This window comes from Poecile atricapillus, chromosome W (assembly GCF_030490865.1).
Source record: "Poecile atricapillus isolate bPoeAtr1 chromosome W, bPoeAtr1.hap1, whole genome shotgun sequence".
NCBI classification, from domain to species: domain Eukaryota; kingdom Metazoa; phylum Chordata; class Aves; order Passeriformes; family Paridae; genus Poecile; species Poecile atricapillus.
The window spans coordinates 54,574,284-54,588,686 of NC_081288.1; the positions used below are offsets into that span (position 1 = coordinate 54,574,284).

General features: G+C 35.6%; 1 protein-coding gene across 4 annotated transcripts in view; it reads right to left on the minus strand.

Moving 5' to 3' along the window:
- Nucleotides 1-14,403, minus strand: part of LOC131592057 (calcium-dependent secretion activator 2-like) — a 283,092-nt gene that overhangs the window by 92,135 nt on the left and 176,554 nt on the right. For all 4 annotated transcript variants that reach the window (XM_058863314.1, XM_058863313.1, XM_058863312.1 and 1 more), the window contains exons 10-12: nucleotides 10,090-10,198; nucleotides 8,765-8,968; nucleotides 1,057-1,193 (exon numbers count right to left, since the gene is read on the minus strand). In XM_058863314.1, coding sequence (XP_058719297.1) covers nucleotides 1,057-1,193; nucleotides 8,765-8,968; nucleotides 10,090-10,198 — 450 coding nt within the window. The remainder of the gene's footprint in view (nucleotides 1-1,056; nucleotides 1,194-8,764; nucleotides 8,969-10,089; nucleotides 10,199-14,403) is intronic.

Consider the following 14,403-nt stretch of genomic DNA (forward strand, 5'->3'; position numbering starts at 1 on the left):
TAACTTCTCTATACATACATATCTGGCAGTATTTTAAAAGGGAGGCAACTGTCATCAAATAATAATCTTTTCCTGTTTTTAACAACTGCAAACAAACCTAAAAATTCCAATTATCATTGTATTACAAGACTAGTCAGAACCATTGAAAAAAGAAGTAAAAATCTCCATTATCTCTTTTTGTTGCTGTTGGGACATTAAAAAGAAAAAAATATTATGTGCTGTGAGGCATTTTAGATCCCTAGTGAGAGATCACTATTTCAGGCATGATAGCAGGTGAAAAATTAAGCCTCAGGAAGTTATGAGGTCTGACCCATACAAACCTGTTAATGAGGGTGTATAATCTGACGAATTTCCCCAGGATTGTTGCTGGTTTTCTTCCCTTATGAAAACAAAACCTGAAGCAGCCCTATCCTCAACTACATCACAAAGCACAGAACAGAAAATGATTGAAAATGAAAAGGAAATTGCAGCCAACATTGTACCTTTTATGATGGCAATGATGGTATTCTTTGAATGTGGCAAACATTAATTTTGATACAGAGATCACATTCTATTTGCTCTTGCTTAATAATTATACTCCCCTTTGTTACTTGCAGTTCAAGTAATGCATATATGCACATATATCTATATTGCTTACGGGTCTGCCTCCCTTCTTTGGTTTTTTTCCTTCGCACTGGAGTGGAATGAAGAATTACAAAACAGGTGAAAATGTCTGAGGTGAGGCAACTACAATTGGACATTAAAATACCTGTACAGGTGCCAGTAAATCCCACCACAGGAGTTCTTGCCATTGTTAAAACTTTCTGTTTTTATTCAAGCCTCTTCAGAGGACATGACAAATTTCAGCTGATAAAATTGAAGACAGTTGGTGTCTCTTTGCTTTCTATTGAGTGGCACAGCAGCAGCTTGCAAGTATGTAATTTTCAAATTTAAAACCAATCGATCAGACCCTTTATTCCACCTACAACTGCAGTTGTTGAATGAGTGAGGAAGAAAGGACTACTTTGTAACAACTATTTCTCACTTCTTTATATCTATCTTCCAGCCGGTACTCACCAAACAAGAATAGGAGTCATTCAATCTGTGATCCAAGGTCTGTCTTTGAAGCAGTCTAAAGAGGGAAGCATGGTCAAATTTGCAGGGATTAGCAGAAATAAACTCATCCATGCCATGTTTCTGGCCACGGTCTGTATCTGTTATACAAGGAAAAACGTGCAGAACAATACATGTGAGTGTGTGTTCAGACTTACAAACACCAGGGTACGTATGGCACGTAAGGCTCAATATCTAAGCTTTCTTGAAAGTATCTCAAAGAAGTAAGTTATATAGAGAGATGCTTGCAGGTGAATTATTATAAAATCTTGATCTTTTAATCTGAAAATATTAATAATATACTGAATTATTTTTCTATCATACCAACTTACAGAGTGTAACAGTGAAAAAAAAATTGCTACCCACTGACAGATAAACCAAAATTTAGAAAGGCTGCCAGAAAACACAACATAGTACATTAAAAAAAGTATTAAAGCATTGTTTTCTAGTGGGCTCTGTGAATGTTTCAATTTAAAGACAATGTTATGAGTAGAAAAGAAAAATATTCTGGAATTTCCAAGTTTATTATGGTTCTCTTTCTAATTTTAGCAAAATAACCACAAAATATTAAAAAAAAAACAGAAAAAGAAAAAAAACTAAAAGAACTCCAAACAGGTTTCCGCATTTATTTCTTCAGAAAAGAAAGAGCATCTTTACTGCAGTTCAAAGTACCACTTAATAGAAATATTCATCATGGCTTGAAGCCTACTTCTCAAATGGCAAACTGGAGCAGAAATGAACACACTGGCTTGAGCTAGGTCATTTCCAGCCTTCTTTTTGTACTCGGCTTTTAATGAGACAAACCTTAATGTAGTAATGGCAAAAAGCTCCTTCAACCTTCCAGCAAAGTGTACTAAAAAAGGGAGCAGCATTTTTGTGTAAATACATTGAGAAAGCATACCATCCCAAATGGCACTTCAATCAAAGGCCCAAATTTATTGTTCTTCACAGATTGCATCTTTCAACGCCTTTAAACCCCGCGGGTTTATCAAAAGAGAAGCTCTAGTGATTGCTTTCATTAATGTTATGTTTTGTCAAAGTCTTCAATGTGAATTATGTATCTAGCATGGACAGAAAAAGCCTTACAGTGCCCAAAAGGACTAGTTATGTATTAGCACATTAGCTGTCTTGGATTCTATAGACTGTACTGGGGTGAACAGTCCTATCAACTTAAAAATTGACTTCCCCTTTCAATAGGGTCTTAGCTCTTTGTTCCTTTAAATTCAGACCTAGGTCTTTTTATATTCTAACCAGAAAAGTATAGATCTAAGTGTATCCTAAATGCAATTTTGAAAACCTGCATAGTAGAAAACTAAAATTTCTAAAGAAAGGAGACAAAAGTTTATTGATTAAACCCAATTATAGAGTCAGGTTCATAATAAAACTCAATATTGATCTGTGGGCATGATGCTAACATAATCAGTCACATTTAGAAATTTAGCCCCAGATCATATTGATCCATGTCAACTCCAACTTTCAGCTGGATTTGTGGATGGGAGAATTATTTAATTCAAGCTGAAGGATCTGCAACATCAAATCCTAGAAAGATGCAGAAACTAATTCATATCACTTGGCTTTGCATTGTCAAAGCAAGAGTCACATCCATGTGACAGATTTCAGCAAGGTGGATGTAGCAAATAAACAGTATGACAATATGTCGACGGTGTAAGGTATGAGACCATCACCCCAGAGAAGCAGCAGCATGTATTTTAAATGCTTGAAAGATCTGTAGCATATGTGATTACACAGATTAGCAATATTTCAATGAACATTAGACTAGCCTATCATTAATGACAAACTTAGCTCATATTTTTGACACAGGTACAGGAAATGGTCTCTCTTAAGTAGTATAATTTAACTGTATTTAAACACATTAATTCAAAGATAAACAACTGATAACACAACTACTTTACCAAAAGTACTGAACAACATATGAAGTTATCTATAGATGATTCCAAAATGTCCAAACACAGATAAGACTCTTTCCAATCCATTACATTTAATCTGCAAGTGACTGATTTCAGCATTTCTTATGTTTTCTTTCTTATAAGAATATCATATGTATCATATACTATAAACATTATTCACAGTAAGACATATGACAAAAAAGAAAAAGTAGTAATATTTCTTTCCCATTATGTAGAAAATGATACAGAACTGAATAATTCTTAAAAAATCCTTTTGTTTTTTTTCTCTGGTTAAACACACCAATATAAAAGATGCCTCTTTTTAAAGAGAGAAGATGTAAGCACTGGCAAGTAATTCAAGTATTTCAAAATCAGGAGACTGGATGTTGCAAATGAAACAGATCCAGCATACTGGTACAGTATCCAGATAATCATAATGAGTAAGGCGACCTACTGAACACAATACAGCTCGTGAAAGCAGAATTTGCTATTACATAATTTGGGCAAAATAACCAAAAGTACTGATTAAAGGTATAAACATTTTCTAGATTTAGTTCTAAAAGAAAATCCATGCCTGATCATCTTTTTGAGTGAATTAAGCAGTACAAATAACATTATCAAACAGTAACAGAAGATCTGCCACCAAATATATTTAAGCAACAGAAAAACTAAAAACATACCTTTGCCAGCTGTAGGCAAGCAGGAAATAACGGAAAAATAGATCTACTGTAATACATTTTTATTTATTGCTATGATGTACATAAAAGATAACTGGTAAATATTTTGAAATGAAAAGTAATTAAAAAAAATTAAGAACTTGATCAAAGCCCATGAGGAATTCATACATGGTATATGACTGTGACTAAAACAATTATTCAAGACAATACTTTTAAAAATTGTTAAAGTGATTTCTTTTTTCAAATTCTTACATAAATGACCTTTAGGTGTCCTGTTCAAACAACATGCAAATGCAAAAGGCATATAAGGTGTTATATTGTCATATAGTTAAGAAAAAAATACAAATCTATTTTTCTCTACACTTCCTCAATCTTGGAAAATATTGGGAAAATATTTGGGGAGAGCTTTGAAGCAGTAGTATTTCTTTTGCTTTTTCACAATTAGCTTTTCTTCCCTTCCTAATCAAATTTGTTGCCATGCTTTCTATGTTGCCTTTAACTCGAAATCATTGGCTGCTATTTCCATGTCACACTGTTTCAGGCCGTGTACTTCATCTGTTGGAAACTATCTTGTTTTTTTGGGTTTTCTCTGGATCAAGATAGGACAAATAAATATATTTTCAAACAATGTTAAAAACTAAAAAAGCTATTGCAGGATATTTAGCACATTCTTTGGGTGTTCTTTTAGACAAAGATATTCATTTGGGCAGAATAGCATTCTGCCTTTTGCCACCTTTGCAAGAAACTTTAAATTTTAGTCCAGCTGCAAAGGCTATTAAAATCATCACGTCCTCAGTGACTCAGCTCATACAGAGTTGACTGAATTAAGAATTTCATGTTTATGGCACATTCTCAAGTGGTTCTAGCATCCCTACGCAAGATCTCTGCCCCGTTCCAGCCCATAAGCCAATACACATTTCCTGCATTATCCACCCTGTGCTAGGAACTACAGTTACTGGCCTTGCTGAGTGGTGACCTCCTCCTTTTTGTGGCTCTCAGTAACATCTCTGCTTGATTTTAAGTGTCGTGAAAGCAATTTGAACTAGCTCAGGCAGGCTGGAAAGAAGAGACAGTAGAGGCAAGCAATCTAATATTGTAGGGATTAAAAAGATTTAAAAGACTAAGACTAGCAGGGTAAGAACTATGACTCTGTTCCAGAAGGGGCTGGAACCGTTCGGAAAAGACAGTGGTAAGACATGCATTACATTCCTTCAAGTGCCACTCCAGACAGATGGTGACAGCTTACACTGGGAACATTTTGACTTCTGATCGTTGACCAGGACTCCAAAGTGCTACACAGGCCAAAGAGCCAATCTGTGACCCCAGAACTTTATAATTTAGGTACCATGCCATGAAATAACTTCTTCAGAGAAAGTGGCAGAGAATGAGAAAGCAGCTGGCCCATATGGCCTGACTGTCGGGCTGAGGATACCACACGGACTGATTGCCAGTACTTTGTTGAAGGGCAGATTTGAAGCGGACTGTAGATAGTTTTTACATGTTCCTGACTAGTACAGAATAGAGCACACAAATGACTTTCTGTCTGCCTAAGGTGGTGGAGGCTGGTGTAAACATTTTCTTTCTAAAAGGGGGACAGGGATTGTTGGAGGCCAGAAGGAAATGGACATTAATAGGGAATGGAGAAACATGCAGAGAGGGTGGAGTTCCTCTAGTCTTCCAAATGGCAAAAGGGAATGGTGCTTTGGTGCAAAAGGTAAAGCTGCAAAACCTGCCAAGAAAACTATGTCAAATGAAAAAATGTCTTTTATTTGTTTGTTTCTAAAAATGTAATTAATTGAAAGAGATTGTGTCTGAACTCATGAGGGTGTGGTTTCAGAATGACGTTTGGCTTTGTGTTTCTTCATTAAAATATGACAATCCCCTCATATGCTGCTTTTAACTCCTGTGTTATGAACAAGTTATTAGCAGCGCTAGGCACTCCAGCAGCCTTTTCAATTGCATGAATATATCTCCTAATACATTGCTCATTAAGAAAGGGATCACTTCCTGAACCTTTATGTGATTCAAATTAATCTATTTTTCATTGGTGCTTTCCCTGAAACATTAATGTCCTTGGGAAACTTCTGGCTATTATACAATCATGAATCCTTAAAGACTTTGTTCTTTCATTCAACATGCTTATGCAGAACAGTGGAACTGAAGGTCAGTCTCCTCTTCTTGATCATTGCTTACATTAGCCTGTCCTCACTTTTGCTTTGGAGTCACCTAATACCACAAAACTGCAATACCAAGTTACTTAGAGATGAAAAAAAGGACTAGTATACATTTTAGAAGTTGGACAGGTACAACAGTAGTTTGATTCTGTTAAATACCACTTTCAGATGCTTTTCATAACTATCAAGAAAATTTCAGGATGAAAGAAGGTATTTTATAAACACAATACAGAAAAACATTGAAATATTTCTCCTCAAGCTGACTTTTTTCTACATCCTGAAGTTTAAAGATATTTCATTTTCTCCAAGTTATTGAAAATTCTTTTTGAACATTTTATCAAGGGTGGGTTGATTTTTCATCTTAGAGGATAAAGAAAATGGGGACAGACTTTCAAGGTTTGAATGCCATTAACTGACATTTGTTTCCCAAAGCCCAAGCTGGTTTTCTGATTTCTGTACATGGGGATGACACTGCATAACATACTGCAGAAACTAAAATAATGTGATCTTCTATTGGCTGGAAATACTTAAATTATGCATTAATAGGAAAATAAAAATCATAAAAATAGTAATTGACAAATTATCTGGTCAAAACTGTATTTCCCAATACTAAAAATGTACCATAGTAAAGAAGAAAAAAATTAGAAATTAATTTCATTTCAAATATATGCCAGCTCTCAAGTACATGTTATTATATCTTGATTAGAAATAAAAGACACTTAGCTTCATGCAGACATTTTTCTAGGGGAAAAGAAAATTAACTTCTCATGAAACTGAATCTATTTAAATGTGACAAAAGGTCAGCTATAGAGTGTTTTTAGAAGTAAAACTATGCCTCAAGAAATTCAGCACAGTATACGTTTAAAGGAAGTAGGATTCTTGAAAATTATGTAAGGTTACATCTGAAAACCCCAGTTCCTGAAGTTTCTTAAAAAGTGATTAATTTGATTATGCCCATTTCTACCTCAAGTGCAAAAGATGAAATCAAAAAATTTTTCTCATGTAGAGAGACCTGGGGTATTATAGAAATCAGTCAAACAATGGTTCTAAATATCACATTAAATTAAATTACACAAGTTATTCTACTGCAAAGAAACTTATCAATTATTTAAAGTTATTAATTATTTTGTGAATTATTAAAAAATATCAACATTGAAGTATATTAAACCAAAAGGAAAATAATAACTCTAAACATGGATTTTTGATTTATATACAGTTCAGTTGTATGAGACTGTGTAAGTAGATACATAAGCATGACAGAAAAATACATGATATTTTAGGCTTTTGGGCTTCCCTTAAAACATCTTTAAAATAATCCTTACTTTTTCTGTGGCTTCCACCTAAGAACTGTGGTCCCTTTAAAATAATGTCTAAAATAATATCAAGATGTGACAATCCTTCTGTTTAATTCTTTAACACTATCAGTAATTTTATCTTTGAAAACACAATTTCAGTATATCCAAACTTGTGATTGCTTTTTGTACCTTCTTCTTTCTATAATTTTCATTGCCCTGTGGTCAGTTTTTTGGTTGCTTTTACTTCCAGGTAAACACCGTGTCCAAAACCAGTTGCAAGTCTTTGGCTACTGCTGTCAGAGGTCACTTTTGTACTTTCTAATTGATGCACATGAAGTAGGGACGTTAGTGACACAGTGAACTCCCACCACCCAGCACGAATCCAGGGAATTGGGAGGAGCTGAGCAGAATCACCTCCCAGCTGTTGCCCCACCTTTACTTCTGCAACATTACTTCCATCCTACTTAATCTTAACGGCCCCATAATGAAAGTTTACTACACAAAGTGGTTCAGATTAATTCCCTTCCAAATTGTTTCAGATGAAAAACAGTTGTCAGTGCTTTTGTGAAGTTAAACTTTTTTCAATGATCTTAACATTGAAAAGCTCAATGACATTGAGAACTCCTCAGGATTTTAGATTTATATTACTAAGTTTAGCAAGCACATTTTACTGTTTTCTAAAAGCAAACTGATATAACATTACAGGATGAATAGAAGGTTGTGAGACTGAGTGATATCTGGACTGAGAGAGGATAATGGGTTTGGGTCAACCTCCTACAGATTTCAGACATCAAACCAAGTCTAAAACATATGTCTCCCTTCTACCCCTATGCATGTATGCTTATATGATAATGAAGAAGGATTATTGTATAAAACTCATATAATATTCCAGAAATTTGATGGCTACTACAAAAACTTCTTGGATTGCACTCAGCCACAACATCAAAAAAAAAAAAAAATAAAAATTTAAACGTGCTTTCTTTTGTGCAGATAGCTACACGACAGAATACTTTCAAAGAGATAATATGAAGATTTAAAATATGTTTAATATATACTATCTACTTCAATTTCTTATCTACTTGCTTCAGAGAAATTCAAACCTGAATAATTTAAGAATTTTTTATATATAATTTAATATTACACTATGTGCCAAAAAGAATCCAGGAGCCCATCAATTGCCTTTCAACTCACAATGTACTGTCTGCATAGCAATTTTTTGGTAACTAATACATACCATGTATGATAAAGCTGACCTGAATCTATAAAAATTCTGAGAACAGATTGATGCTTTTCTATTCAACACTACACTGGCTGGCTAATGAAAAATAAAATGCAAACCAAATACCATCTCCATGGTAATATATAGGTCAATTGTAAGGAATATGAAGCTAATTGCTGTATTTTCATGGATTATAATAAAAATAATGACCTGCAAGTCAGGATTTCCCTTGTTGTTTATAATAATCTGAGTTAAAGAGCTTCTGGCTAACAATGAACTGATAGACACATTTGCCTAGTGAATAAGTTCTGCTTAATTAAGCTTCATTGAGGGAGCTGCTACATATTTTACCATCCAAAACCAAAACCAAAGCCACAAAAGGAAAGAAAAGCCAACTTACAAAGCGGGGATATATCTGTGTTGGCATTGCCTCCTGTAAGATTCATCTTCTGAGCTTGACTTGCAGGAACAGGCTTGTAAGATTGACCTGTGGCTCTGTACATGGCTTGAACCCAGAGTATTCTATCCTGCTCATCATCACTGGCAAATATCACAGTATCGCCTTCTTTAACAGCGTTAAAAAACATTCGACCACCCTGAAGACCTGAAGCAGCAAATAAGAAGGTAATCTTGATCAATTCAAGTTACTTCTAAATCACCATCAATGTTTATTACATTATTGGTTTTACTCCGAGTATGTGCGTGTGTGGAGGGGTGTGTTAAAACATTTTACAGGTATTTATGACAAAGAAATAAGATAAATCGAGAGCTATAATGATCAAATGGGAATACACGGAAGTAACATATGTAGAATAAATATAGAAATCACAGGGTAAAATATTTACATGACTCCACTTTAAATTCAGCTCCAACTTATTTCTTATTCATCTTTTCTCTGCCAAATGCTATTTTGCATTTTTTTAACGTATTCTCCTTCCTGAAGAATATGTTACCAGCTGAAATCCCTGTCATCTTTATCTCTTATTGAACAGAGACAGCTCCATATCCTTTATCAGTGCTGCTCTTCCTTAGTCCTTTTTCCTCATTGCAGTGTTTTATTCTGAGAGCAGGTAACCAGAACAGGACACAACAGTCAACATGGCTGTGCTGAGGATTTCTTTATGACAGAATTGCTTCGGTTTTCCAAATTCCTTCTGAGCATTGTTTGTCTTCTCAATTACTCTAAACATTGACACAACATTTTCAAAGATCAATCTTTAATGTCTCAGAAGTCTCCTAATTTTGTAACCCTCCACTGCATAGGTAGAATTGTTTTTCTCTGCATGTGATTTCCCTGTTCCATTTTTATATTAACTTGCGGAGATTTTTCCGTACCTCCAAATTTATTTTTGATTACTATGAGTAACTTGTCTTTTACGGGCATTGGCATAATTTGTCTTTGTTTCTAAGTTATTTATGAATATACTTCACAGTATACTGCCACATTCCACCACCATCAAAAAAAGGAAGGGGGAAGACTTACTAGACTTTTCCTTGTATTATATGTGGTCTTACAATGCTTCAGGAAACTTTAGTGTGAAGTTTATTTCTCATTAGTCTTACAACAAGCTTCTTTCTAAAAACGTGATTTTTCACATCAGAATGTTCTAGTGACCGAAGAACCTTGGGAGTTTTTGCTGCTAGATGAAAATGAGCAAATTGAAACAGCTATTTTACACAAATACATTGTGGTTCAGTATCCTACTTCAAAATCATGAAAAGTACCTGTGTGAGGAGCTGTGTAATCCACAGTGTATCCTTCTAGTTGCATCAGTTCCTGAGGCTCAGACTTCTTTTCTCTGTAACTGCACATTGCAAATGTGTATTGGCTAACCTGAAAAAGAAAGGACTTCATAATTACTGAATTGCATTTCAGAACTGTATAACAAATGTACCATGGTTTAAATTAGCTTTCATTTACACTGAACAAATGAAAGCTAGTTTAATTTCTACTTTTCCCTTTTCCAGAAGTATTTATAGTGTAAAATTTCTCCTGCTTTCCCCTTTCTGCCAAAATTAAGGAAAAAAACTGCAAACAAAACAAACCATAAGCACACCTCTCTGCAGTTTCCTGAAATACATTTTAGGTTGGTGCTTTATGAAAAAATGAAGAGAAGCCATTTAGATTTTGGTAGGGAAGATATTTATTATTGTGGTACTGACCAAATTACTCAGTATACTGTAAGAGGAAAAAAATAATTGTATTCCAAGAAACTCAGAAAACATGAACTTTTATGTATAAAAGTGCTGTTTGCAGAAGGAGTGACACAATTACCATGAAACTGGAAAAAGGAACATAAAATCTAGCCAATTCTAGCTTATGATGGCAAGCATCAGAACCTTCAGTTTGGTTTTATAGTCTAATTTCTGTACCTTTTACATCTGTGTTATGACCCACCCCTGCACTGCTTGGCTCACTGGATAATGTATGGTGTAGGCCAAGCTGCTTGCAGCTGGCATGGACAACATTAGTTACTCATCATCAAGTGCAATTATCAAAAAACTTATAAAGCAATAAGAAGAGAATCTGTCACCAGGTGGTTTTTGACTCTGTAGACAGAATAGAAAATGGTAAGGATAGGTGAGGAAAAGCTGACTGGAAAGATAAAGAATGATAAAGAAAGAAATGTAATATCTGGGAGGAGAAATGCAATCACTGAAACAAAACCAAGGTTATCCCAGCTTCACATGAAGAGCTGGGAGCATTATAGAAGATGACCAGAAGAAAGAGCACGTGAATCTGTGAACACTTGAAACTAAAGGGAGCTGAATGTATATGGAACATATATATGTATATGAAACTCTCATCTCCAAGGACTGTAGGATACCCAGCCAACAGACATTTTTTAAACTATCTGTAAAATTATGCTAAGATTAGATAGGTAAGGAGCTCATCTGATATATAATGGATCATTTTTATTTCAACTGCTGACTTCTCAGCTAACTTACCTAAATTAATTGTTTTGGCTACACCTTCAGAAATGATGTTTTTTGAAGTAAAATGTGGACAGCTGACTTCAGCTTCATTCATATATTTGTTGGTGCTGAACCTTTACTCTTTGTAAAAGATTGATGCTTTTTGAAAATAAGGATGGAATTGTGATAATTATCTGGATAATGCTCAAAAAATATTTCATTATTTTATGTATTGGAGCTTTTTTGAAACAGGACTATGCTATCTACGTGTATGCAGTGCATGGTGACTGAACATCCCCTGGCACAGCCTGTACAAGGAAAAGGAACAGGTGTAGCAGCTCTCTCTGTAAAATGCCCATCGGGCCTCAAATGCTAAACTGACGTCTCCAGAACCACAGCAGGAGTCTACAGGGGAGAGAAACTAAACATAGCTCTTCTAGTTTTAATTATTTCTTTAGTTAAGCAAAGACAGTTTTACAGGACATAAGAATTTGAGAGACACTGTCAGGCAACTGAAACTGAGTCTCAGCTTTCCACATCAGATTTGGTACATTTGCTTAAATGGGCACACCAAGACCACATTAAATATACACAAACACAAAAAACAATCTAGTCTACCCCAAAATTCAGATTTTTAGCCCAGAAAGGGACTACTACAAGCAGCCAGCCCATCCTCCAGCATGACAGGCATAGAAGAGTTTCACCTCACTATTTGTGCCTTGAGCCCACAGTTTTGCTTTCATTCATAGTATATTTTAGAAATTAACTATATTTTGGTTTAAATATTTTAAGGTATCCCTGGGCTGATGGGAAGGGCCTTGCAGACAGGGTCCAGCTAGGAGCAGGGCAAGCAGCCCCAGCCCTGGGCACAGGCCAAGGACTGGGATGTGGGGAATTGGAGACCAGCCCTGCTGTGGCATTTGTGGGGCTGGGGATGATGATGGCCCCAGGAGATTGAAATGGGAGTCTGGGCTGTGGACAGAGACAGCTGGGGCTGGTGGTCTCCTTTGGGAGGGAACCCATGGGGCTCATCCCTAGCCATGCCCTCTGCTCTAGGCCTGGCAGCAGCATCACCTCTGCCACTGCTTGGTGCCTGCTTATTGTCCCACAGCCATACCTGCTCACAAGGACAAGCATGGAGGGAGCTGCTGGCTAGTCACACAACTCTAAATTCTTTGCAGTTAGCATTATATTTAATGACAGCTTCATCCTTTTCTTTTCTTTGTAAACTGAATCTTCAATTTTAATTTTTGATACTTGGCACTGTAGTAAGAACATTTTTCAATACATTCCATTTGGTTGAATGAAATAAGCTGGCAAGGACCCAGATTCATCTCTCACATTTTCATGTCAACAATTCCACATAACCACACTGTATAGGCAGTCTGAACCATCAAAAGGGAAGCTAGCAAACACTAATCATGGAAGTGCATAGGATGCCCATATTTTTCAGATTTCTTCAACCACTGAATGTTTTTGAAGATAAACTTGTGCAAGATCCGGGTTATGCATCTTTATTCATTTTTATCCTTACCACTATAAAAGACAGACATTGTAATGATGCCAATTTTATTTTATTGAACATATTGCAAATGCATTCTCTTAATTTAAAGGAACAATCAGTCATGATTGCTGACTTCACCTTTTTGTTGATCTTTTGATTGACTGTTCTGTTGATCTTTTGACTTTCATCTTACTTGTTGAAAATGAGTAATTTTGAAGTTTCTTCATCAAAGAAACAGAAAAATTTCAGAAAAGTTTTTTTGGGAAAAAAAGTCTCAACAAAATACAGAACTTGCCTCGTTTATTTACACTTGAAGTCTCTTCAACCCTTTTCTTTATGGTCGTCAGTGGCTGCTCTTACTTACTACAAAGAGAATCACCAGCACAGCCTGAAATAACACTTTTTAATATAGATCCATGACTAGGTTTAAGTGTATTATTAGTAGTAAATGGAGCTTTGCCTGAGAATTCAGCAAATTAGCATAAATACTTCCTAGACTAATGAGTACTCAAAAAGTCAGGACTATGTACAACACATTCTCAGAGAGAAACAAAACCAGTTTGTCCTCTTGAATGGTAATCTTGACAGAATAAAAGGCAATCCTCTTCATACAACTGCATTTACTTGAATTTTGTTATTTTCCAGATGTCCAAACACCTGACTACCAGCTGTACTACCTGTTTTGTAACAAGGGGGAAACCCAACAGCCTATGCATTTATGACAGACAGGTCGAGAAAAGTGATTGTGACTTTTGAGGAATGTCCCCACGGGGCACAAAGACTGTTTAATGTGCTGGGAGGAAATGCTACTGCACACCTGGCAGCTGATTCTGTGGTGTCTGCTACAGGCCATCACTGGGCAGCCCGCTCCAGGAGTTCAGCAGCAAGAATTAGCCTGCGTGGTTTGTGTGTTTCGAAAAAAATTATCCATGAAACAAATGACTGACTTTTCAAACATTTGACCAGGTGAAATTAAAATGACAGAAGTGGATCTGCATTCCAATTACTGGAGGAACATACTAGACAGTAAATTAAGTAAAACACATCAGGTCCAGCTGAGGCTTTTTACCAACCGTGTTACGTCTCTGTCTTTTTCTGGTTTTAAATTAATAACCTTTTAGAGAAGTGCCTGGATACTAAAGGATAAAAATCAAATAAAATGAAGAGGTTAAAATTTCCAGATACTGTAACCTTTCTGTAACACTGAGCTGTTCTTTCAGAAACCACTAACAACTTGTAATAGCTGCAGCAATAATGAAGGTGCACATTACTCACATCACACTGAAAAAATCAACATTATTCATCTAATGTCACAACTGAGTTAAATTTTCCAAGTGTGTGTAAACCATACTGGTAGTCTCTGTAGCCTAGCACTGAATTTCATGTCCTTGATATTTTAGTACTGTAAACTAAAAGTTAATCTATAGAGGAAGTCTTGTCAATATGTCAATAATATATCAATACAACAGGCTGGTTCATTACTGAATGCTTATTTCACATCTATTGGCTTCAGCTTATTGCAATTGAATGTATCACAGCAGGACTATATAAATGAGCCAGAGCTGTCTGGACAGTAAATATTGATTTAACACTGTATTTCTTATGTAGCTTTATCGAAC